The sequence below is a fragment of the Dermochelys coriacea genome, chromosome 19 (genome assembly GCF_009764565.3).
Source record: "Dermochelys coriacea isolate rDerCor1 chromosome 19, rDerCor1.pri.v4, whole genome shotgun sequence".
NCBI classification, from domain to species: Eukaryota; Metazoa; Chordata; order Testudines; family Dermochelyidae; genus Dermochelys; species Dermochelys coriacea.
In genome coordinates, this window is record NC_050086.2 from 10,341,382 (window position 1) to 10,368,045 (window position 26,664).

At 51.0% G+C, this 26,664-nt stretch overlaps 1 protein-coding gene and 1 long non-coding RNA gene across 2 annotated transcripts; both read left to right on the plus strand.

Annotated features, from left to right (window-relative positions):
* Nucleotides 1-5,617: 5,617 nt before the first annotated feature.
* Nucleotides 5,618-8,657, plus strand: SFN (stratifin). The gene has a single exon (XM_038377622.2). It carries the CDS (start codon nucleotides 7,268-7,270, stop codon nucleotides 8,006-8,008), a length of 741 nt encoding a protein of 246 aa, XP_038233550.1. The 5' UTR covers nucleotides 5,618-7,267; the 3' UTR covers nucleotides 8,009-8,657.
* A 123-nt stretch (nucleotides 8,658-8,780) lies between these two features.
* LOC122458274 lies at nucleotides 8,781-20,043 on the plus strand. Its single transcript, XR_006278245.1, has 3 exons — nucleotides 8,781-8,793; nucleotides 13,857-13,861; nucleotides 19,633-20,043. It is a non-coding gene; the product is annotated as an uncharacterized LOC122458274 (long non-coding RNA).
* The last annotated feature ends 6,621 nt before the right edge of the window (nucleotides 20,044-26,664 follow it).

Below are 26,664 nucleotides of genomic sequence, written 5' to 3' on the forward strand. Positions count from 1 at the left end.
GTAATCCTGGCTCTGTCACTGATGCACTTTGTGACTAAGTCACTTCCTCTTTCTGTGCCTGTTTTCCTCTCTGTAACATGAAACTCATCCTTCAACATGCCTGTGACACAGGTGAGTAATTTGTAAAAGTGCTTTGAAGAGAATGTAGTGTTACATCAGTGCTTATTACTCAGTGACGAGGGCTGGAGATTCTTCAAGGACAGCCCTGCTAACACTTGCTTAACTGCCCTTCTTGTTCCTTCCACACACCGCTAATGAGCTAGTGTCCGCCAGAAGGGGAGCACTGATAATGCGCAGCTGCCAGAAAGCGTGATGGACCCTGCCAGTATCTATTCCCTGTCTTCCCAGCACAGTCCATAGAACAGTTTTATTTATTTATGACACAAAGTCAGCGACCCCTGGAGCCTGTTCCACAGCTGGTGCTGCTGGTGGTCTCCCCCGTGTGCAAGCCACAACAGGTGTGGGTGCAAAGGGAGTCATGACCTAGCAGCTGTGGTGTAAACCAATAGTTACACACCAGCAGAGTGTCTAGTGGTAGCTGCATGTGTCTTGCTCCATTATTATTGTGGGAAGTGATACCCCTGCCTCCTCATCTTCCTCTCCCTGCTGAGTGCTGTCTTGCTCATGTGGTAGTCTCCTAATCACCCCCTCTCCTACTGCATGATGCTTGAGAGATTGGTCAGTAAATACTCACTTACTTGTCTTGTTTTGAGGGGTCTAAACAGCTGACGCTTGCAGGGTGTGGTGTTACCAGAGGTCAGCTGCTTCAGCTCCTGAGGAGAGCATTGCTGGAGCCTCGCATGTGCTGCTAACGCAGGACTGGCACTCATCTGATCCCATCCTGTTTTGTTATTTCCTGTAGCTGGCTTGGAGGATCCACTCCTGCTCTCGCTCCTGTTACCTGACTCTCACTCTGGGATGTCTTGTACTAACCCTCTCTTTCTCTCCTCCACTTTCCTTTCCCTGCACTGACGGGGGGAAATCCAGTATGTTCAGGGAACTAAAGCGCTCTTGAGGACATGGATAATACCTGAAACAGCAGCCATTACCACCGCCTGTGCCTGCCCACGCCGGGGCTACGCTACTGCACCTCGGTCCCTCCCGTGGCAAGAGAGGTGGGAAAGCCACTGTGCAGGTGGGAAAGCCTTTCCAAACCCACATGTGGAGCTGGTGCACTCTGCTGTCCCATGGGTTTGAAGCATAAAGCCATAAATGCATCTGTTCTGAGTGCAATAACTGGAGTTTTTACCGTCTCCTGCTCCTGGAAAGAGACTCATGCAACTGAACCAAGGCCATCGCTGGCTCCTTGGAACTAGCCTTACTCTGCAGTGACGGTGTCTCCCCCGCAATAGATTGAAGATGTAATTATAGTTACTTAAATGAGCAGGCACGTGAGACTTTACCAGGTTTATTGCAGTGTGTTCACAGCTGGAACAGTGGGCTTGTGAAGCAGAATGTCTGCCAGAGCTGGCCAGCAGGCCACCTCCCCAGCCCTGAACTGCTTGCAGCATATGTATGCAGGCAAAGGATTCTCCTGTCTCTGAGGTAGTTAGTGTGTGTTAAGAGTTCACCTTTCAAACACTTATGAGTAAGTTCTGTGTCTTAGGATACACTAGTTTAGAGGAAGGGATGAAATGCAGTAGTACGAGTAGTGACATTTGCAGTCCCTGTATAGATTCCTCTGCTGCTGCCATCTGCGTTCTTGAAAGGACAGAGCAGAAAAGAGGGAGGAGGCTGGACGCTCTAACACTCTAGCAGCCACTGGCAAACCAAGTAGGGTTTGTAAAAGTGAGCTAGTGTAAACCTGAGACCCCACCCCTTCTCAGCTAGGCTCCAGTCTGGTAGGGTTTGAAATCCATTCATGCCTTTTACTTTTGTAACCAAATAAAGTTTCTCCTATTTACTGTACGTGGGCATCGGGTTGTTGTGTCCCCAGCACCCAAGGGGAACGCCGCCAGGCTGCTTTTACCAGTGTGTGCTTTTCCTTTAGAGGGTGGAGTGAATGAAGATGGAGCATAAAAGGGTTTGCGTATGTCTGTATGACCTCTTGTGTTAATCAAGGGGCTGAAAGCCAGGAAGTCCCTCATCCGAAAGCCAGCTTTGGCCTGTGGCCTTAGGGCACGTTCGAACCACCATTTCCCCCCCCCCCCCGTAAAGTGGGACTGAAACATTGCTTGCTTCCAGGAATGGGGGGTAATATTTGAAGAGCATCAAATGTCTGGTGCTGAATTGTCACCATTTTTCCTGATCAGTACTAACCCAAATTCAAACCCTGTCAATGCTGAAATATCAGCCAGAATTCTAAGTCAAGTCAGGGCCCTGTCGGCTGTCTCTGCAAAACTGAGACAGGGTGGGCTATGGCTCTTGAGGGGCAGGAAGGGTTGGTTCAAACAAGCTTTTTGGCGGAGCTCATGGTCCTGCATACGCTCTGCAGGCTCTCAGCAAGCAACTGACTGCTACAAAGGGCTATTTTAAGTGGCTTTCTAGAGCAGAGCTAACGGACCTCTGCCTCAAGCCTCGCATGTGGGAGCTGCTGAAGTGAGTGCACAAGATGGGAGGAGGAGGTGGCAGGTGGTGATCCAAGGCCCTGCAACAAGATATGGGGACTGGCATCTAGCCTCTGCTGAAGCTATTTAATAGGCCTCCCTTGGTAAGAGCTAGTTTTATAGATGCACATGCATTTAAATCCAACAGTAGTGGCTGGAGGCAACTCCAGGCACCTTATTTCTCACAGCTGCCCCACAGGCAGGAAAGAGTCAGCCATAGCAGTATGAGGATGCAATGAGCTGTCTTCACACACATCTGCAGTCAGGGTGAGCTGGCTACCGAGAAACAAAACGTGGTTGACAGCAGCATTTGAAGTTGTGCTTAAAACATTTATGACAGACACGACCTGGGATGGAAAGCTGTAGTAGACTGCTGAGACTGGTGCTGGCTTTGTCCTTCGTACAGCACAACAACTCTCAAGGTCCATCTGTGCCGTTGGCCTTCCCAGGGCAGATTAGAAAGAGTAAATGGGAATGATTGTTTAAAAAACACCTCACACCGCTGCATCGGTGCTCTAACAGCTTTACAAAGGTGAATGGATTTAGTGCTCAGAGTGCGAGTTTGCTGCAAGCCCCACAGAAAGGACAGGTGCCCCAGGCTGTAGATCATAATGTGTAATACTGGGAAACGCATGTACCCCAACCTATTGCATATTCGAGGTAGGTTAGTTTGGACTTTAGTCCTTTATGCAGCTGCCTTTGGTTAAGGTTCATGCAGTGCTATCCTCTACAAGGGCGTTCTACCAGTCCAGTTTGTGCACTTCAACTGCAGACAGTTTAAAATGGAAGCAGCTCAGCCCATCTTGGTACAGTCAGCACTGGTGGCCTACACCGAGCTCTCAGTGTACATACCGGGCAAACCAAGGAAGATTGTTTGGTGATTGTTTTTTAATACTCATCATCTAATGGAAGCAAGCAAAGATTCCAATTGTAACTTTCCCGGTAGCAGACTGGCAGAGCCTTCACCCTGCCAGGAACAGAAATGGTGGGATAATTCAGGGACCAATTGAGATCTATTGCTGAAAAGTGCTGCATAAGAGCGATTAATTCACCACTCGGGCAGGGAATGGAGAGAGTTTTCACAAGTTTGACACACATGTGGGGCTAGTTTCCTCTCAAGAACAGAGGCCTCTTCAATGTAATTCTCAGCTCCTGAATGGCATGAGTGGAAACAACACTAAGCCCCTTATGCAGAGTGATTGCTGGGGTAGTGAGGCTAGACCTACCCTAAAGACAAGTGGTCGGCTTGCCTCCTATCTGAAGGTAGCAGCCCAAGCACTGTACAGTGGGTTCAGTGGCTGGATGGATGAAAAATTGCTTCTCAAATTCCATTTCCTGGGGGGGATGAATAGTTTGTCCCTTGGAACGTTCTGTGGGAAGGAACAAGTATTTTCAAAGGTAGGGGAGACTGATGCGAAGGAGCACTCAGCTAGAGCGTGGGAGCACTCCTAGGTGGTGGCATCAGGAACACGAAAAGGATGGCCAGCCGCCTGTGGAAGCTGGCAATCTTGGGTGTCCCCAAGGGTGTCCCCCAGCCTCAGGTACTCCGCCCACAGTACAGATTGAGACCAGCATGTAGCTGTCCAAGCTGAGGTCTGATCCCGGTGCTAGCATTAATACCTACGGCTTGTAGAGCTTTCTGGCTGCTTTCATAAAGATCACGGGCTCAGAACGTAGGTCTCAGTTAGAGCAGGACTCTGCCAGCAGCACAGCTTCCCTTTGTCCTGCTGGGGCATTGGGTTGAGAGCTGACAAAGCAGAACCACCACCATTCCCTGCAGCATCTAGGACTCCCATCCCAGAAGTGATCCGGCCCAGGTTTACTGAAATACCAAGATCTGACGAGTATTAGGCTGCCAGAGTCCTAGCTTAGTGTTAATGTTAAATATAAATACTTGCCCTCAGCTAGGAATTAGTGTGTGTGGGAACAGTCTCCAGTGGAGTCAGGTGAGAGGCCAGTGGCTAGAGCTCTTGGCTGGAGCTTGGGAGACTGGGTTTGAGTCCTTGCTCTGTGACAGGCTTCCTGTATGACCTTGGGCAAGACACTTGCAGTCGGATTTTCAAAAGCACTTCTGAAAATGGCACTAGTCTCTGTGCCTCGGCTCCCCCTATACAAAATGGTGATATTGGCACTTCCCCATGGCACATCAGTGGTGTGAAGATGGGGAAGATTGTGTGTGAGGTGCTCAGATACTGTGGTAATACGGGCCAGATACGTACCTTAGTTAGCTAGAGAGTCCACCATGCAGTGTTAATTCCATCTCTAGGCTCAGGAAAGTTAGTTTCAAGCCTCAGTAGGGGGTTTTCCTCCACTTAAAAACCAGCTCTCTAGCCCCAGGATGAGAGCAAGAGCTACACTGGGCCATGCTATTCCCATCTGCCTTCACTCAGCAGGGGCAGGGACCTTCTACAGCAAAGGGCTCAGACATCAGCTGTGGGAGACACTCCGCTGCTGATTGCACATGACTAAATCAGTGAGTCATGCAGCTATAACAATTTACCTGCAAACTGGGACAGCTGAGTTACTGACCCCACCCTCCCCTCTCCATGCTACACCAGCTGTATCTATGCAGCAGATAAGGTGAGTGATTAAAGCAGGTTTCAGTGTGGTGAATTTGTCATGAAGCCTTCAGGCAACATCAGACAGAGGAGCAGTCAGCTCCTGGCAAGTGGGAACAGGCTTAATCAGTTCGAGAGTGAAACTTATTGTAACATGAGACACAGATTCTAATCGGAGTAGCTAATTACAAAGCAGCCAAGCAATCGCAGAAATTGTTTTTCAAGCATCTTCAATGTAATCGAAAAGAAGAAAGAGCAATAAATGGCGAAAGGCCTGGTTTGACAATCGGATGGAGGATACAATACAGGGCAGCTTTTATTTGACAAAGACAAGTCTCAGAGTAGCAGCCGTGTTAGTCTGTATTCGCAAAAAGAAAAGGAGTACTTGTGGCGCCTTAGAGACTAACAAATTTATTAGAGCATAAGCTTTCGTGAAGTGAGCTGTAGCTCACGAAAGCTTATGCTCTAATAAATTTGTTAGTCTCTAAGGTGCCACAAGTACTCCAAAGACAAGTCTGTGTCTCAAGTACGCCCTTTCAACAGCCACAAGTCCCTCCGGTGTTTAGATCTGAGCTGTGTTCCCTGTCTCTTACATTATGAGCCATGCTGTTAGGAAGTGGCTTTAGAAGCTCTTATTTTAAAGCAAAACTTCTGTTTTATTGATGTTTGTAGTGGGGAATGGTGCTGTCTCTCATCTGAGGCATTTAACATCAAGTCGCAGGAGTACACCATCGTGAAATAGGTGTTCCATACCCTCCCACGGTCAGTCCGACCCTTGGACATGCTTCCAGAGAGTGGTGTGCAACAAACTTGGACAATAGCATCCTGTTCTCTCTGACAGTAGTCTGTCCCTCAAAGGAAAGTGGCACAGGTGATTTAAAAATGAACCTGGCATCGTGGAAATTTTCCCCACCAGCACCTCAGACAGGCAGCGCAGGCTTGTTTAACCATGCATTCCTAGCCTGCTCCTTTGCTCAGTAGACAGCTTTGGGTTGTACAGACACAAGTAGAAGGTGGCTTCTTTCTTACGCCTCCCTAGTTACCCATAAACATATGCCTCGGGAAATAGAGGTCAGCTCTGATACATGTGGTTCAATTTTAACGGAAGTAAGAGGACTTCAATTTGAGGTACGATTTGAGCATAAGATTAGGAGCATGAAATTCCTTGATTCTAATCTCACTCCTTTATAAAAGAAAGAAAAACAAAAATCCCCCAAACTTCTGTGGATTTGGACAAGTCACTTATCCTCTCTGCCTTGGTTCCCGAGCTGTACAATGGGGATAAATACTGGGGCCTTGTGGAATTGAAGAGCCTTGTAGACCTGCCAGTGTTTTGGAACAGAAATGGCATTTTTGGAACTCTGCCCCATAAAGCTGGAGCTGCTCAGCCACTTTTGGTTTAGGAGCTTGTTCACTGCCTCTGGCCACTTCTGCCGTCGATCTGCCACCGGGTTCCTACCGCTGAGGACATTAGTGGGATGAAGAGCTACATCTGAAATCTCCCTGCATTTATGTCAGGCTTAAAATTATAAAATGTTTGCGAGATTCTGGAAGGTGAGTTTAGGGCTGTTGGAAGCTGCAGGATCAGCCATCCCAGGGCTTGATGGCCTCTATCGAGACAGAGAGCAGGGACATCAATGGGGCAAGATTCCCTCACACAGGTTGGTAGGGAGCCTAACTCTGATCAGGAGGGGCCTCCTCTAAGCAGGAGAGACTAGCTCACCCTCCATGGCCTAGCAAGTCATTGGCTGCCAAAAAGGGGGCCAGTTATGACACTGAGAAGAGTCAGCCATGCAAACTGGAACCAAACAGCAAGACCTCTGCTCTGGGTACCAGCCTTCTGCCCAGCAAGTCTCAGGGAGGGGGCCTTGCATTAAGGTGGATTTCTTTGACATTGGCTAGTACATAATTCGTTTAGTTCCAAGGTGAATCGCTGCAGTTTTCCTTTTAAGGAGAGTACTGTCTGAGAGGAAGTGGGGGGAGGGGTTCATTGAGAGCTTCTCTGCCACACCTAGCCATCGCTCCAGGCTGAGACGCCAAGCCAAAAGCTGATCCCGTCAGCAGAGCTGAACAGAGACTCGGAAGGCTCCCAGGGTGACTGCCTGCTCCTTTTCAAACCAGCCTCCTTGCAAAGCGGTCTCCTTTCCACCAGTGCTCCCAGCCATGGCGAGAAACCACCAGGTGCAAAAAGCCAAGCTGGCCGAGCAGGCCGAGCGTTACGAGGACATGGCTGATTTCATGAAGGCAGTGGTGGAGCACGGGGATGAGCTCTCCAATGAGGAGCGCAACCTCCTCTCTGTTGCCTATAAGAACGTGGTGGGATGCCAGAGATCCGCCTGGAGGGTCATCTCCAGCATCGAGCACAAGACTGAGGGGGGCGATGACAAAGCGCAGCTGGTGAATGAGTACCGGGAGAAGGTGGAGGGGGAGCTGAAGGACGTCTGCAACATTGTCCTCGGGCTGCTGGACAAGTATCTCATTAAGAAAGCCAGCGACGCAGAGAGCAAAGTCTTCTACCTGAAGATGAAGGGTGACTACTTCCGATACCTGGCCGAGGTAGCCACTGGGGATGAGCGCAAGGACACCATAGAAAATGCTCAGAAAGCTTACCAGGAAGCAATGGACATCAGCAAGAAGGAGATGCAGCCCACGAACCCCATCCGCCTGGGGCTCGCCCTCAACTTCTCCGTCTTCCACTACGAGATCGCCAACACCCCAGAGCAGGCCATCGCACTGGCCAAAACCACGTTCGATGAAGCCATGGGAGACCTGCACACGCTCAGTGAAGACTCGTACAAGGACAGCACCCTCATCATGCAGCTGCTCAGGGACAACCTTACATTATGGACGGCAGAGTGCGCGGGAGAAGACGCTGGAGAAGCTGGGGAAGAGCCTAAGAACTGAACTGCAGCCCACCAAGCAGTGGTCATTCTCCCTGTCCCTTCTCCTTTTTTGTAAGACACGTCTCGGCTCCCAAAAGCTGTGCCTGGATTCTGACAGCAAAGGGGACTGACTGGTCTGTGCGTATGGTATTCACATGTTTTATCTTACCTTTTCTCATGGCAGCTTTGGGACAAATCCCCCTTCCCTGACCTCCCCACTCCTTCCACATTTCTTGTGATCTGCCTACTGGGGCAGTTACTGCTGTGGAAGAGCACTAATAGCTTCACACAAACTTGGGTGTCCCACCCATTGTCAGTAACATCGGGGGTTCCTGACCCTCCCCAGCATTGGGACCTGGGAGTGCCTCCTGGCACTTAACATTTAAAAAGGGGAAGCTGAGTTTGGTTTTTGGGGTAAAGACACCAAAACCTAGTCGATTGCAGCTAGAGAGTGCGCTCTCCTTTGCTTTCTGTAGTGACTTATTCTGCAGGGTTCCTCTACAGGCTACTGGGTATTCCTTGCAGACCGTAGGAAGCTGGAGGTGTTGGGCCATGGGGGGTTCTTTGTAGTGGGTTAAGAATAACAAACTTGAGGTGCCTCCTGTATTTGTGTATTGCCAAAGCCACTGCCTGCCTGTCCCTCTCCAATAAAACTGCACTTACGCTCCTGCCTTTGTAGTCCTCGTAGTCACTTCTTTACTGCATCCCGGTATGCAGCACAGCCCTGCCGGGGCACGGCCAGCACTGCCTGGCACACCACAAAGCGTGCATTTTCAAGGCACTGGAAGGGGAGAGGGAGTTCCTGGCGTGCGCAAGTCTAAGCAGGGAGTGAGTGTGGTACTTTTCCAGGCAGGTTCATGCACGCTAGGCTGCCCGTAGTGGGTCTATGCATAAGTGCTGGACCCAAGCAGAGGAGCTAGGCTCCAGTAAGCCTTGTGAGCAGGTTGTGCCCACAGAGAGACCAACATGATGTGAGACCTGGTTACATTTAATAAGTGATAGAAATAGGTGGGGTGGAGGGGCAGAAGCTTTCCTGGAGGCGAGGGACTCCTTACCCACCTGAAGGGAGCAGCATCAGTGACCCTTCTTCAGGCCAGTGCCAGGTGGCATGACCCCCCCCCCCCCACCAGGCTGGTGCCAATAATACTGGTTTTCAAAAACAGCCACTATTGTTTTTTGGGAACTAACAGTCACATCCAGCTCTGCTCGCAGAGTAGGAGCTAGTCAGCCCCCACAACGTGGTACACTCCTCTGCGTTACAAGCCCACGTCTATGACTCCACTTCACTTCTACTCCTGTGGCAAATTATAGCTTTGTCCCTGGAACTAGGGGTCAGAAACCCCGAATCTAATTAGGAGCCTTATGCCAGATTCCAGAGATGCAGGGCTTGTCTACATGAGATAGTGGCACTGGCCCAACTAAAGTGGTTATTTAAAACTGATGTAGTGTAACGGTGGCAAACCCCTGCAGTGGGGACACATGTATTGGGTAAAAAACAGGCTTATTTGAGTTTAAGCATAAATTAATTAGGATGATGTTTAAATTAAGCTGAAATCAGCTGCTCAAACCGAAAGGAGAGTGACCACACAGGTTTGCCCTGTGTAACTAACTCAGAAAACCCACACAGGTGTATCGTGTACGTAGAAACATTCTTAAAAAGATCTTGCAACTGGGAGCTTTTAGGGCCCTTCCCAGGGCTGATCCTGACCGGCCTCCACGTAAGTAAACACAACTTACTCTGTCTACACCAGGTGCTAAGTGCTGTGTAAGGACGTGTTGGACAGCACAGTTTAGTGTGCTGTTTTCCTTATCCAGATGTGGGCGATTTCAGGATTTCACATGGGAGCAGTTGCTAAACTGCTACAGGATTGGTCAATGCCGGCAAAAAATGTACACCTGTGTCAGCTCTATGAACATGCCGTGGGCTCATGAGCAAGTGGAAAGTCACAAGGGTCCAGCCTTAGGCATCCTTTGGTAACAGCATTAAAGAAAAGAGCTGTTCCTTGGGCTGCAAACCTACATAAGCCACGGTGGAGCCGAGGGGCTGCTGCTGGGGAGAATGCATAGAAGCTCAGCAGTTATTAAACTGGCACTTTTCCAGCTCACTCCTTTGGGGAATGGGTGTAGCTGAAGACTGTACTGAGTTCAGCTTTTGCCTTCCACTAGTTCCAACTTGACAAATCATTACGATGAAATCGAGTCATGCCACCTTGGGCTATGAGCTCATCGGCTCAAGCAAAGCAGAGCTGGGCTGGGCCGGCATTTGGATGGGAACCTAGGCTGCTGGAAGATTGTGGCGGTGGTGAGTCAATAGCCCTGCCCCCACTAGCCTTTCTGTAGCTCTCCCACCATCACTAGTGCCGGTGGAGACAGGGCGGAGGCAGCTCCTGGCATTTTTTGACCTTGTCATGTCACGCTGCGTGAGCAGGGTTAGACAGCACGGGCCTGGCTGCACGCGAGCTGTATTGAGGGAGTCCAGCGAGCCGCTGAGTCAGTGCAGAACCGGACGCCCTGTGCTGTGCTGCTGGAGGCTCCATCTCTCAGAGGAGACAAATACCAAGCTCCTGGCCACTTGTGGTCATTAAGGCTGAGGTTTGCTGAGTTGCCTGTGAGATCTGGCTGCCCAGTGCCCATTAAAGTTAGTAAGAACTTGGGGGTCTAAATCCCTACCAAGGCTTTGAAAATCAGCCTGCACTTTGCAGCTGGAAGGAGAAGCTCAGTGCACTTACAGCTGCATGCAGTGAGCTTCCGGCGCTGCTGCATTGAAGGGGCAAGTGGTGGTGAGGAGTAAATGCCGATCTAAGCTCCACTGAGCCCGCAGCAGTTGGAGGAAAAGTTTCTGCACCAGTAATTCCAAACGCCCGGCACCAGGTTCCCCACTCCACACAGGCTGCAGCCAAGGAAGAGCTGACAGTTCCTTGCAGGCGGGGAACCAAGTGGATGGCCCCCAGCCCCCGAAAAGCTACTCTGAAACGCTGACCTTTCTGGGCTCCCTGACAGCTGGCCAGATGAGAGTATCATGGGTAAGCACTGGGACAAGGCAATACATAATGTCCACAAAATGAAAACTCTGGGAGCAGGGAAAGAGACTTGCTCAAGGCATCCCAGAGTCAGCAGAAGAGCCAAGAGCAGGGGTCTGCTGATTCCTTGCTGAGAGCTGAACCCCAAAGCCATCTATCCTTCCTTTCCTCCAGGAGCTCTACATCCCCTTAGGGAGGGGTCTGACAGTCAAACCAATAGCTCAGACTTCCACAGCTGCTGCACTAAGCCCCTCCTTCCCCATGTGCTCCAAGGCAGGTTAGATCACGTCAGTGGCCACGTTAAGCAATGAGTGGTCCAGTATTCGGGGCTACACCCTGCTCCTCCTACTCAGATGGAGCATCAGCCCTTGGACATTAAAGGGGTTACTAGCCATGAGGATAGAAAACAGGATCTGGCCCTGTAAAGCGACCAGGGTGGGCGTCATGCGTCCTAGCAAGTGCCCCCAAAACTACATGCTGAACGTCACTTTACCAGCCCAGGGGTGGGAGGAGCTCTGTGCGACCAAACCAGTCTGGGCGCCCCTCCCCGCAGAGCACTTTGTGCCGACCTCAGCACTAACATCAGCACAGAATATTCCCTGCAGAGCTGCCGGCTTGTGCCAATTTCATCTCTAGCCACACCCCAGCCGGGCTCCACCGGGCACAAGGAGGCTCCACCCTGGAGCTCCTGGTGGCTGGGACTCTCCTGGCAGGGCCTCGGGTGCAGCGGCTGTCGAGGGCCCAGAGGGCTCGGCGCACGTACATGCGGCCGTCAGGAACACTGCAGGCAGGTTGAGATTTGCAGATGCTGCCCAGGAATGTGCAGCAGATCCGCTGAGCAGGGTCCAAGCCAGCCCTGCTGTTCCTGCTGCACGCTCGCGGGGCTGGAGAGGGAGCACAGCGTTCAGCAGCAGACCCGGTGTCTCGTGCAGGTCATGCCGGGGCAGAGCACCGCCCTGTGCCTCATTTGCCCCAGACAGTTCCCATTATTTATCTAAGAAGAGCTGGGAGGGAGCCATAGGCCCAATGCCCTGGCACTGGGGAAGCTTGGACCCAGGCCCTCTGCTGTGTGGCATGGGCCCTTCCCTAATGGCCCTTTACACCTGGTCAGCCCAATGCCTTTGATGGAGCCTCAAGTCTGCCATGAGGGGGAGCCTTAGCCTCGGTAACAAGTGGGGAGATTGGTACAGCTACGGGCGTGACTGCCAGCTCTGTGCACCGCTCAGGGGCAGAGGTGGGGCAAGGACCCAGGACTCCTGGCTAGCAGTGGGTTCAACAACAAGCTGGGGCTTAGTGCTAGCCCCTCACAAAAGGAGCGGCGCTTCTCCTTGGCCCAGCTGAGTCACACGTTCCCCCAGACAGCTGACACCGCTGTCACTTTCTCCCCCATGACCAGCATGTCCAACAGTGCTTCCTTGCTGCCAGCCTGCCCCAGCCAGGAGACCAGACTTAAGTATCATGCGGGTTCAAACCCACCCCTGGTTAGTAGCCATTTGAACTCAGGCCCATCCAAAGGCTGTTTTCTAGCCTTTGGGACGCAGGTTGGTCAACTCAGTCTTGTTCCCATCAGCCCAGTCTCCACATCACTGAGCCCCTGGCCCCAATGAGCCCTGGAGTCTGAGCTCCCCCACCACCATTGGAAGAGGTCCCTGCAGGGCATGTGTCTAGGCTGGGTGGTGACGCCCATGCTGTCCCTGTGTAATGAAGCATCTCCAGGCAGGGCTGTCTCACCATTAAGATTTCAGAGGCATCTGTCACTGGCAGGCCCTGATCTTGCCACCTAGTGCTGCATGTGCCATCTCTGCAGGTTAATGACATGCATTATTCAGAAACGGGCTGCATCAGCTGGACCGTGGGTGTGTGAGACACAACATTTATCAGGCTTCACAACCCACTGTGAGGGAGGTTGCATTATTATACCCAGTTTACAGCGAGGTAACTTCGAATCAGTGGCAGCGCTGGGAAGAGAATCCAGGAGCCCCCTGTCGGTCCCCATGGGACTCCCTGAGTTCCAGTTACTGACGCGGTAACGTGAGATTCCTTGGTGCTTTCCTGGGGAGTGCGCTGATGTAATGTCGTGGGAGGCCAGTCTGTGTAAATCCGAACCTGTTTGCCTGGCTGCATCACCCTGGGCAGTACTGAGCCTGGCGAATCCCCACTAACCCCTCATATGCTTTGCCCCCTACTGCCCCTCCTTCCAGCACCTGTGCTGGCCTCCAAGCTGCTCGACGATCTCTGCCGTCTTCAAAGTGCCCATCCCGCCCCACCTCCCCTGCAGCCACCTTGGTGTTTGCTAGCACCTCCCAGCATACTACTCTGGCATGACTCTGGTCAGTTTGGGCTGAACACTCAGCAGGATGAGAACGGGCTGCGGCTGGGGAATTTCACCGTATGCAACAGAGCATTATGCTGGAGTGGAGAGATGGGACCAGCTCACTGTCTAGAAGGGGCCATTAGATCGTTTAGTCTAAGCTCCTGTGTATCACAGGCCATAGAAGGCTTCATCCAGCTACCCCTTTACTGAGTCCAATAACTCACATCACCATGGGCTGGAAGAGGGGCAAGCAGCATGTTACTGACACTTACAAAGGATGCTAAACTGGGCGACAGGACGAATACAAGGACCTAATGATTAGAATTGTGAGCAGGAAACACAGCAAGAATCAGCCGCACCCTCAGAGAGACTGAGGCTCTGGACTCGCTCACCCAATGGGGAAGGCAAGCTGCAAAGAGCAATGCCCAGCCAGACCTGGATGTGGTGGTGCAGAACAAGTGAGACATGGGGCTGCCGTGCAGCATGGCCTGTGTGGGGCAGCACATGCTGATGCAAAATGCACCAGAGCAAGAAAGGCCTAGTGCCTCTCTGCGCCCAGCTATGGTGCGCCTGCACCTGGAACAGAGTCCTGCTCATCACGGGAAAGATATTGATCTGCTGGGGGAGAATCAGAGAAAAGCAACAGAAATGACTGGGTGGGTGAGAATCGATTGCTGGAGGAAGACAGAGGGCTGATTTGGTCTGACTCAGCCAAGCCATGGCTAAGCGGAGATAGGAACAAGCCAGTGATTAGCTAGGCTAGCCACCCCAAAGGGCTGACCCTAAGAATAGGAATACTCTCACCAGGAGATGCTTCCTCACAGGGCAATGTGTTTAGCAGAGAGTGGAAGAAAGGGCTGGCCTGTGGGAGACCCGGGGTCAAGTTCTGCTTCGCCGCAAATGCTGTGTGTATCCCTAGACATGTCATTTAATCTCTTTGCACCTCAGTTCACCCTCAGTACACTGGGGATAATAGCACTGCCCAGCCACCCAGGGGGGGTGTTATGATGCGCTCAGATACTAGAGTGTTGGGATTATCAGTAACTAGCAGCCTCTTCTACCAGATAAGTGGATGAAGTCCCAGTGCATGGGACATTTAGAGACAGTCAGATGCAGTCTCAGAGTACAGTATATCCTGTTAGCAGTACCCTGCATATGGGGAGTTGACAGAGTCACCTAACTGGAGATTAATTTAAAATTGGGAGATGGGTAACAGAGTCGAGTCTCTAGCCCTTACAGTTATAAACGAAACCTCCCAGCTGGGAACCCAGTGGAACTGATGCAGCCAGGTCTGCAGACAGCCTGAACACCCCCAACAAATTGTGGGGGGTAGTGTGACCCTTTCCGTTCCTTGATAGATGGTGTTAACTCTGAAACCTACTGATAACACCAATGTTTAAGTTTGTTAACTATTTCACTGCACTGCTGGATGTAGAAGCGGAAGTTGGAGCAAAGACATTTGAGCAGCTTGTTGTTCTTAGTTTGCTTAAGAGGGGAAAGCAGAGGGAGAATGGACAAAGAATTCAACCCCTCCCTGAAAGTCATTTCAGCCCCCACCCAGCATTCCTTGCCCCATACCAAAAGCCTCACCAGCCTCCTGGGGGGGCCAAACAAACACGAATGCCTCTCAGCTCAGCAGCCAAAGCCTCCTGCTCGCCCCACTCTTACATGGCAGTTACTGGTTTCAGAGTAGCAGCCGTGTTAGTCTGTATTCGCAAAAAGAAAAGGAGTACTTGTGGCACCTTAGAGACTAACAAATTTATTAGAGCATAAGCTTTCGTGAGCTACAGCTCACGTCATCGGATGCATCCGATGACGTGAGCTGTAGCTCACGAAAGCTTATGCTCTAATAAATTTGTTAGTCTCTAAGGTGCCACAAGTCCTCCTTTTCTTATGGCAGTTACTGCAAGTCAATAGGGGAGTGTGAGGCACAGTCTGGGGGAGGGAACAAAACAGATTGCATCTGATAGCAAAGCACACAAATAACACAAGGGATATAGCCCTGGCAGGACAAGCCAGAGTGGGAGGTAGGGGCAGAAAAATTGGGGGGTGTCACTATTGGATAGTGTAGAGCAAGCACACCACATAGGACATGGGCCCCAACTGTGGGGAACGGGGACCCACCAGTACAGCCAGGCTACTGTTTCTGTGAGCTCCATGCTCCTCCGGGCCTGGGGATAAAGCCAGGACTGGCTGCAGAGATCACAGGCAGGTGATCAGGGAGGGGAAAGTGGGATTTGCTCCAGCTCAGTGCTCCATCGCTGCCATTGGGAACCCCAGGGGGCTCTTGCAGCAATGTCCCTCCCCTCCCCCGCTTGGTGCCCAGGTGCTAGCCAGCTAAGGACTTGCCTGACTCCGAAGGGTTAATAGGGCGCTGAGGTGGGAGTTGCAGAGCTGGATTTCGACAGAGCCGAAATGACAGTGTTGCTGGGCAGGGTGGGAGGCGATGCTGGCTGCGCTCAGAGCCGGTCTTGCAGCTTTTCCCAGGATGTGCCGCAGGGGCCAGGGCTCAGCAGCAAAGCCGCTAGTAAGCATTTTATGCAGGCTCAGCGTGTGGGACGTTACACAGGCCCCGGACCCGCTGGACCTTTGCGAACCCAGCTCTTTGCAGCAAGAGGGCGAGCTTGGGTGGCTGGGCAGAGGAGGAAGACTGGGCACAGAAGCAGAAATGCACCCGCCTTTGGTACTGGCGGTGCCCGGGAAGACATGGGCTCCCAAGCCTGGGGACTCTGGGGCATGGCTACCCGCCAGCTCCCTGGGCGACTGTGGGGGAAAGAGGGCACTGGCCTCCTCTGGCAGCCCCCTGGAGAATCCCAGGCCTTCCCCAAATCTCAAGAGAGACCCAGGATTGGGTGGAACCCTAGACGCCCCCCTCTCCCATCTCCAGAGGGGACCGCATACTGCTGCTTCTTCCCACCCTATGCCGGGTCCAATTCCCACGACACCGGCTGGCGCACTATGCTGGGTCCAATTCCCACAACAACCCCACGCAAAGCAGACCTGGGCAAGAGGTTCATCCAACCCCCTGTGAAGTGGAACTGCCGAGCCTCACGGAGCAGGGTTGGGCCCCAGCGCTCACTCCATTAGAGTCCGCGGGGCTGTCCGGGTGCAGCTGGGAGTGGAGCCCACCCTGCAGTATGGTGAGCCATGAAAGGAGCTCGTGTATGGGATCCCCCCCCCCCGCCCCGCTGTGAAGAAATAAAAGCAAAGCTATAAAACTCATTGGGTGCATGGAGAACAAGTGAGCAAAGTGAGCAGAATCATAGCCACACACCCTGCAAAGCCCATAAAGAGACAGGGATGCACCTGGCACAAGCAGGCAAAGCACCCCAGGGGAGGGAGCTGCTTACACCTCTGATACCTGAGTGGGAAGAGCATTATAACTTACAGCTCGCCCCTGCCACTCCCTTGCAACATGTGACACTGCAAGTTTCCCAGGCTAGGCTGACATGCCCAGTTTGCCCCTCGTGTGTGTGTGTGTGGGGGGGGGGGGCTGCAACCACCCACCCCACACACAAACTCTCCAGCCTGTTGGGCTGAACCCCCACTGGGAACAGCGATGGGCTACAAGCCTGTCTGCAGATCCAGCCTCCCCCAGCGTTTGGGGGCATTCAGATTCACACCAACACGAGGCTAATTAAGGAAGCTTGCCTCTGCACATACCCCTCCCTGGCCTGGGTGAGCAGAGCTCCCCACAGCTCCTGTCGCTAGTGCAGTAACCCCTGGGTCAAAGTCTAAGCCCGAACCCATTGGCAGGCAGAGGGAGCTTTTCACAGCTAGTGCTCTGGTTTGGGCCTTTCTAGAGGTGCTCTAGATTAAATGGATTTCAATCTTGATCTGAATTAGCCCCAGAGATCAACTCTGGATCCAGAGCCAAACTGCCAAATTTGTCCCACAGGGGTTGATGGGAGGAAGAGGCAGGCTTCAGTTCGGGCCGCACCATACTGGAAATAAGCCCAACTAGCAATAAAGTGTAGCTGGTTCTTCTCAATGGGACTGCAGCGACTCCTGGGTTTCTGGAAACTCCAGCCCAGGGAGAAGCGGGGGGTCTCTGACCCAGAGCCTCCCCCCCAGAACCTGGCTGGCCAGGTCAGAATAGAGGATGCACTTGGGTGTGAGGGCAGATGTCACGCGGGCTGCAGCCTGAATCCTAGTCGATATTTAGGGGCCCTGTTGAGGCAACAAGGGATTCTGCCCAACACCCTCTCCCCAAAACTAGAACTGGACAGCCTGGCATTGAGCACTAGCTTAGGCTGCAACCAGAGCAAGCCCCCTCCTAGCCACAGCAACACGTGAGCCAGGGTGCAAAACCCAAACATGCACTCAGGGCTTTTTCAACTAATTGACATTGAACGTCCGTTTGGCCCCGAGCTCACTGCTGACCCTCCACGGCAGCTCAGGGAGCAACTGCTGCCATCAGTCAGTATCAGCCCCATTGTGACCAAGACGGCGTCAGGGAACAGCTACTGCCAGTGTGGCTGGGACCCAGGCTGAATTGCAGCTCGATACCCGCATCGGCGGCTCTCGGTCTCAGTCTGGCCTGCGCCCAGCTCAGCTACAGGAGCTGAGAGCCCCAGATTGCAGCACTGGTAACCCAGCACTTTCCAAATACTTTGCCTTGATGTCCATCAGATTTGCGGCTAGGTGGCAAGGTGCAATTGACGGAGACCCCCACCCCTTTCATGACCCAGCCCCCTATATTGTCACAAGGCTAGTGGGGCCCTGAAGATGACCCTGCACTGAGCCAATTTTATACTGGCAAAAAATTGACTGCGTGGTACAATTCCCCCCTCCCCCCCACACACACTGGCCCTGGCCACACACACACACCCCGCTCCCTCATGTGGCTTTTTCTCTCTCTCTCTCTCACACACACACACACGCGCACACACACACACGCGCACACACACACACACACACAGACAGCGCTCCCCCTTGTGGAGTGCATGGGTACGCACACACACACAGTGCCCCCTTGTGGCTCTGTCACACCCCCCCCCCCACCTTGTGGCACCTGTGGAGTAATAGGATGGCATGAAAGCCACAGCCTCCTCCCCCCGCGAAAGCAGTGGACTATGCAGACATTCCAGCCAGGCTGCTAAGATCCAGATTTGTATAAGATCAGCTGCATCTCCACCGCCCAGCAGGAGCGAAGGGACATGTTGACACCTGCAGGAGCCTGGAAGAAATGAACAGATTCCCTGCTGGGAATCATCCCAAGATCTTCCCGGCATCAAAGCCAGCATTCCTCACCCCACTCAGCCATGCTCCAGGAATGCTGCGCATTGCTCGCAGGTGAGCTCCAGCGCCCAGAACAGGGACCTGCAGGCAGGAAACCGTTCCTGACAGTGAAGCCAAAGGAGCTGTGGAGTTGTCTCGCCTTGTGAGAAGGTGGCAGCCCCATCTCTGGGGACACAAAGGGAACAGTGTAGGGGATGAGCCCACCACGAGTCTGCGAGGGAGGTGGACTGTACGGGACCTACCGGCCTTTTCTGTTGTTATTTGAAGCATTTGCCGTAGCACCCTGTCACTATTCCTCCTGTTCATGGGGCACTGGGGAGGTGGTGGTGTTTCTTCCATACACTGGCTTTATGTGCCTACAGCAGGAGGACTGGGGCGGGGGAACCCCTCAGACTGCACACAGCCACCTCCAGAAACGATGCATAGCCTAGGTCAGCCAGCGCCCCTCCTTCCCAGGGCTGCAGGGGAAAGAGCTTCCCCCGGTCAAGCAGCTGTTCCCCCTGCCCCCAGTTTTAGTGCACAGAGCACATCCAGCAGCAATTCAGGATTCTGGCGTCCCAGGACACGAGGGGGCTGCGTTAGCGGGACCCAGAGAGAAGCTAGCCAGGAGTGCCCCCTGCTGTCTGGCTGCAAGAGCTGCAGAGGCAAAGGTGCCAGCGTGAGGCCTCCCAGACACAGTGAGGTGGGGGGGGAGGCTTCAGGACATCACTGCATGAAGCTGTGGATACGGCCCGCAGGGTCACCTGATGCTGTAGGGAGCACTGATCAGGGTGAGGCCTTGAAACGCTGCATATTAGCCCCAAGCCCTCCAGTCCCCACGAGCGACAGCAAGAATTCCCCCAACCTGGAAGAACACCAACCTGCCGAGCCAACAGGCCCGCATGAGAAGGCAGCTTTGGCTTGGCTTCCTCTTGGGGACTAGCACTCTGCCCCCATCCCGAGCTGAGTCATCCTCGGAGGAAGTTCCAGCCCCTACATCCTCCCCGCGCCCTTGTGAGAAGGGCGAGGATCAATTCCTATTTGTCAGGCAGGGAAAAGGCACTGAGGTGACTTGCCCAAGATCACAGCCAGGGGCTGGCCTCTGGCTGCTAGACTCCTTCATCCCCTAGCCAAAGAGCCACCTTCCCAGGTTCTGGGGTGAGACTTACCCAGGACCGGCTCTAGGCACCAGCAAAGCAAGCACGGGCTTGGGGCGGCACATTTCCAGGGGCGGCATTACGGCCATCCTTTTTTTTTCAGAAAAATCCACCAATGTACGGAAAAAAAATAGTACATGAAGATCAAAAAAATCTCCACTAGTGCAATAGGCACATGATGTGAAAAATATCGTGTCACGTCGTGACACGGTCACTCATAATGTGAATGTGCATAAATGTGTAAACAGTTATTGATTAATTAAATCAGGAATCAGGATTACTTGCGTGTACTGTGCCACCCTATCGGTGCCATTCGCACCAATTTCCATGTCGCGTCGGTGCAAGTGGTTATAGGGCTAAAATGCAGGGACAAAAACAAAAACGACTTTCCGGTGCTGCCTACCGGCAACAAAGAGAGAAATGGCAAAAAGAATTAGAAAACCTATCTTGTACTTCAAATACGTATTTTTAAAAAGTCGACAATCAAGGAGAAAGCTCTAAGCAATGCATTGAAAGTGATTATTCATCAACTGATGAAGACCAATCAAACCAAAGATTATCTTTATCAACTGATAAAGATGAACAACAATCCGACCAAAGATTATCTTTGCTAACTGATAAAGACGAACAATCACAATCCATCCAAAGATTTACTTCTTCAGCTGAAGAGTCCAGCAACGAAGAACTGTTATCCAAATCTAAAACTGAAGAACAATTTTTGGAAGGTGGAGAGACTGACATAGGATCTCTATCAAGCATTCTTACAACTACAGTACCCACCTGCTGAAGTGAAGAAACAGATTGACAGAGCCAGAAGAGTACCCAGAAGTCACCAACTACGGGACAGGCCCAACAAAGAAAATAACAGAACACCACTAGCCATCACCTTCAGCCCCCAACTAAAACCTCTCCAACGCATCATCAAGGATCTACAACCTATCCTGAAGGACGAGCCATCACTCTCACAGATCTTGGGAGACAGGCCAGTCCTTGCTTACAGACAGCCCCCCAACCTACAGCAAATACTCACCAGCAACCACACACCACACAACAGAACCACTAACCCAGAAATCTATCCTTGCAACAAAACCTGTTGCCAACTGTGTCCACATATCTATTCAGGGGACACCATCATAGGGCCCAATCACATCAGCCACACTATCAGAGGCTCGTTCATCTGCACATCTACCAATGTGATCTATGCCATCATGTGCCAGCAATGCCCCTCTGCCATGTACATTGGTCAAACTGGACAGTCTCTACATAAAAGAATAAATGGACACAAATCATACGTCAAGAATTATAACATTCAAAAACCAGTTGGAGAACACTTCAATCTCTCTGGTCACTCGATCACAGACCTAAGAGTGGCTATACTTCAACAAAAAAGCTTCAAAAACAGACTCCAACGAGAGACTGCTGAATTGGAATTAATTTGCAAACTGGATACAATTAACTTAGGCTTGAATAGAGACTGGGAGTGGATGGGTCATTACACAAAGTAAAGCTATTTTCCCATGTTATTTCCCCCCCCCCACAGATGTTCTTGTCAACTGCTGGAAATGGCCCCCTTGATTATCACTACAAAAGGGTTTCTTCCCCCCACACACTGGTAATAGCTCATCTTAAGTGATCACTCTCCTTACAGTGTGTGTATGATAACACCCATTGTTTCATGTTCTCTGTGTATACAAATCATCTCCCCACTGTATTTTCCACTGAATGCATCCAATGAAGTGAGCTGTAGTTCACGAAAGCTTATGCTCTAATAAATTTGTTAGTCTCTAAGGTGCCACAATTACTCCTTTTCTTTTTGCGAATACAGACTAACATGGCTGCTACTCTGAAACCTGACATAGGATCGGATCCAAGTACATGGCGGACAGTAATTACTGATCCAATGCTAATGATTATTGTGAAAAAAGGTCCTTCAAAACTAGATCCTACATTTGAATATTCATTTAATGAGTCGAATCGTCGATTTATGCCATCCAGTATGAAGAAATGATTTTTTCACTCCAAACACTGCTATAGCATTATACATTCTTTTAACATTACCAGTACCAGTGGCTTCTGGTGAGTGCAGTTTCTCAAAACTGAAATTACTAAAAAATTATTTGAGGTCCACCATGTCTCAAAATCGTTTGTCAGGACTCACAATAATTTCAATTGAAAGTACTGCTGCAAAAAATTTAGATTTCACTGAATTATTAAAAGACGACGCAAGTATAAAAACCAGAAAAATTCACTTCATATAAATTATTTTAATTTATGAGAAACTGGGTGCCCTGGAAGACACTAACGTTTTTCATTACAGTGTATAGCTGAACCCAAATTGTTTGAAATTGTGATTTTGTTAAAATTAGATGAGTACACTAGTAGGAAATTGTTTTATTTCACTAACTACAAATTCTGTTTTCATTTCTTTTTTAATTTTAAACAGTTAACAAAACAAAACAACATTGCAAAGTGCAAACATGTGTAAAAGCCAAAAAAAAGGGGGGCGGCGGGGCCAAAACATTTTTTGCTTGGGGCAGCAAAAAACCTAGAGCCAGCCCTGCACTCACCAGGGTCAAACCAAACTGTTCAGACTAAGGGACATAGATGCCAGCACCTTTCACTCCCCTGCCCCCCCCCATTTCCCCATGGCGCCCGCAGGAAGCAACATGGTGATTTTAACCCAGTCTATAGCAGACCCTGGCTATGTGACCAATTAGTGCAGAGTTGCACCTTTTTTTAGGGCTGAGCAATGGATGCTGCAGATCAGAAAGTCCTTCAGTCACTCACAGAAGATTGATTGCACCTGCCTGTTTTATGCCTCACTTTCCAGAAGCTGGTTTTTAATGAGGAGTCCCATGGTTGAATGGGTGGGTGAGGCCCATTGGTGGGCATTAGGTAGGTGAATGGGGATTGACTCCTACCATCGCCTATATCAAACGTATCTTTTGTGTTTCACCCAAGCCTCCCCTAGTTTCACCCCAGGGGATCTTTCTGGCAGCTCTCCCCACTTTAGGGGTAGCCTAATGCGCTCTATTGTCTGCATTCACCAGGAATGTAAGGAGATCCTGTGGTTCCACTGGGATATTCCAGTGTGAAGATGCTCTGAATACCTTTCTAGAGGGATCCTGAAATAGCCAGCTGTCCATGTTATTTGCCCAGGACTAGAAGAGCAGGGCGTGCAAGAGGTCAGGATTGTGATGCACTGGCAGAGTGGTGCAGGGCACCCAGGACTGGAAAAGCTGGGCAGGGGGTTGAGGGGTGGGAGGGTGCAGACTGAAGGGAATTGGCAGAGGACAGTGGCTGGTGCATTTGCAGTGGGTAGGCTGATGAGGTGAAAGGATGCAATCCAGGAGGCCACAAGGCTTGGTCTGGAGAGGATGGCCAGGCTATGAGAATTGGGCAGGATTGTGGGAAGAAACAGTGGTATGCAGGCCCCTTGAGCTGAGCAGAGGGCGTGGCAGAGGTGCTGTGTGCCTGGAGCTTGTGAGGAGTGGTACCACAGGAATGGAAAGCATCAAAGCGCTTGCTGCAGTTGCTTTCAGTCCCTGAGCTGCCAGCATCTAGCCCAGAGCTGGGCACAAACCTCACCATGTAATGCCACATTGCAGGTTTCCTTTCTGCTTGCTTAGTGCTAAGAGCATGCTGGGCAGGAAGGGTGTACAGGAAATGACAAGTCCATGAATGACATATAAAGCTGCTGATCTCAGCTGGGACGGGCGGGGTTAATCAGACATTGCCCCAGGGGCTACCCTTTCACACTCAGCTCTGAGCTCTTTACAGAGACATGGCGCTTGTCTCTCTCGCCAACAGAAGTTGGGTCCAATAAAAGATATTACCTCACCCACCTCGTGTCTCTCATATCCTGGGCGCAACACGGCTACAACGCTGCAAACAACCGAGCTGTTCGGGCATTTTCCTGAGGCTCCGGTTACTACAACAAACAGTCCTGACCCATGAGTGTGTCAATCAGCTCTGACGGCCTTACACTTAAGAGCCCCTTACAGAGAACCTAGCGAGTGAGCTGAAACATGGAGACAGCCTTTGTGGAAGGGGAAGCCTGGTTCTGGTGGGAGTCACTGTGAATGCCTGGCTCTGACTGATAAAAAGCCCAGTGGGTTTTATTTCACACCAGGCAGAGTCACAATCCCAAAGGAACAGCTTCGATACTAGACGTCTCGATTCTTCTCTGACCCCATCACCAGTTTTTATGAGCTTCAGATGCAGCTGTGAATCTATGCTCACATTCCCCCAGGGAGACAGGGCAGGACAATTAGCCCCTTTTTTTCAGATGGGGAAACTGAGGCAAAGACAGGGTAGAGTGACTTGCCCCAAGGTGTGTGGCAGAATTGGGACTGACTCACGATCTCCAGTGTCCCAGTGTCTTATTCGCAAGATTCCCAGTGTCTTATTCCCAAGGCTACCCCTATTCTCTTTATCTTTATCTTTGGGACGTACCTGGCCCCCATTTCCACTGTATCTGACCGAGCATCCCACTGTTTGATGTATTTATCCTCACAGCATCCCAGTGAGGCAGGGCACTGCTATTAGTTCCCCATCTGCAACGTGGGGATGAGGCACAGAGAGACTCAGGGCAGGTTCACACTACGGGTGTGCCAGCAGCTCCAGTTTTTCAGCCGCACTGCTGGAGTGGAGACAGTGCCTAGAGCAATGGAAGAGGTTTTTATTCTGCAGTAGTAAATCCTCCTCCCTGAGTGGCAGTCACTATACTGCCGGAAGAATTCTTCTGCTGACGTAGCCACATCTCCACTGGAGTCGGGTCAGCATAGCTACAGTGCTCAGGGAGGTGAATTTTCACACCCCTCAGCACTATAGTTATGTTGATCTAACTTTTAAGTATAGACCAGGCCTACGTGACTTCCCAAGGAATCTGTAGTGAAGCAGGGTCTCCCGAGTGCCAGTATAGCACGCTAATCACTGGGCCACTGTCCCCATTTTGACTAAAAATACCCCTGCAAAATAGACTGTAGAGTAAGTCCCAGCCCCTTTCTTCTGCTCACCTTCCACCTTCACTCCATTCAGACACCAATTGCTTAGACTGCCTCACTACTGGCTGGGATCGGCTTCTCCACATCCTACCCTAAACTAATAAGCAGTGTTGCTGCCTGCTCTTACACAGCTGCTATGTTCTGCCCCAGAGGCAACTGCCTTTCATTGGCAGATAGAAGCAACTCCTACTTACAGTAAAGCTTCCTAGCAAAGAATGAAAGACAGCATGTAATTTAGAGAAACAAGGTGGGTGAGGGAATATCTTTGACAGGACCAACTTCTGTTAATGAAAGAGACAAGCTTTTGAGCTACACAGAGCTCTTCTTCAGGTTTCTGAGCTGAAGAAGGGCTCTGTGTAGCTCGAAAGCTCGTCTCTTTCATCAACAGAAGTTGGCCCAGTCAAAGATACTGCCTCACCCACCTTGTCTCTCTCATATCCTGGGACCAAGATGGCTACAACAACACTGCAAAAAACATGTAATTTAGTCAGCTCTGCTCCTTGTGAGCAAACTGTTCTGAATTAATTATAGTTTGCAGTGTTGCAGCCATGTCGGTCCCAGGATTTGAGAGAGACAAGGTGGGTGAGGGAATATCTTTTATTTGCAAAAAGAAAAGGAGTACTTGTGGCACCTTAGAGACTAACAAATTTATTAGAGCATAAGCTTTCGTGAGCTACAGCTCACTTCATCACGAAAGCTTATGCCCTAATAAATTTGTTAGTCTCCAAGGTGCCACAAGTACTCCTTTTCTTTTTGCGAATACAGACTAACACGGCTGCTACTATGAAACCTATCTTTTATTTGGTGTCACTTGTCTCTCTAAATTAATTACATCATCTTTGTTCCAAATCAGATCTTGTTTCCTTGCCTTCTCCACAACAGCAGAAATCACCAGCCCGGAAAGAGGGATGTTAGTATTAAACCGTAAATTAAGGTGACCAGATAGCAAGTGTAAAAAGTCAGGACAGAGGATTTGGGGTAATAGGTGCCTATATAAGAAAAAGCCCCCAAAATCGGGACTGTTCCTATAAAACCGGGACATCTGGTCACCCTACCATAAATAGCTGGAGGGTGCTATGCAGCAGGAATAGGATCTGGAGCTTCTGGAAGGCCTGCATGCATGACAGAGCCTCTAGCCTGAGCGGTCTTTGAAGGTGGCCTTTGTGTGGCTGACGTCAAGGTGGCTGATTGTGGGTCAGTAAAAGGCAGCTCTGAATGGTCCTGGCAGGAAGCAGCCCCAGGCCCAGCTGCAGGAGGCCTATTGTCTCCACCTGTTAACACTACAGGAAAGGGAGGGTGTTATCTCTTTCTGCCCTTCCCTCTTCAATGCTGGGAATGTTTCCCATCCCTCCTCCAACCCAGGCTCTGGCACAGCAAAAGGCCATGACTCATTCTCATAGGTCCAGGATGCTCAGCTGTCATTGTGCCTGAGGGTGGAAGGCGGAAGGAAATTACCCATGAGGGTGACTGGGGAACAGGAAGGTGGGAGGCCGGGGACGACTGGTAGCTGTCACAAAGCCCTCCAAACCTCTCTTCCTCCCCTCTCAGAAGCAAACCCATCTGGAGGGAGGGAGGCTGCCACTTCTTTCCCATTGGAGGTTGCACTAGAGATTTTAAACACAAGCCATCTCCTACACATGACCTGCTTTGTCGACTCATGACCCTTGTTATACTAATCAACCAGTCCACTTTGGTACCCTAAAGACAACATCTCCTTGTGCACTGTGCCCTGGTGCATTAACATATATGCCCTGCCCTCACTCTCCTATTATAAGCAAAAAGAAAAGGAGTACTTGTGGCACCTTAGAGACTAACAAATTAATAAATATTCTGTCTGTATCTGTGTGAGTTTTTTCATGAAGTTGACAGATTTCCACTCTATACGGCTAAATTCAGTGCCTTGCATAATGACAGGTTTCAGAGTAGCAGCCGTGTTAGTCATTATGCAAGGCACTGAATTT

Coding starts and splice junctions, on each gene's coding strand:
- SFN (XM_038377622.2), top strand. CDS start 7,268: ATGGCGAGAAACCACCAGGTGCAAAAAGCCAAGCTGGCCGAGCAGGCC.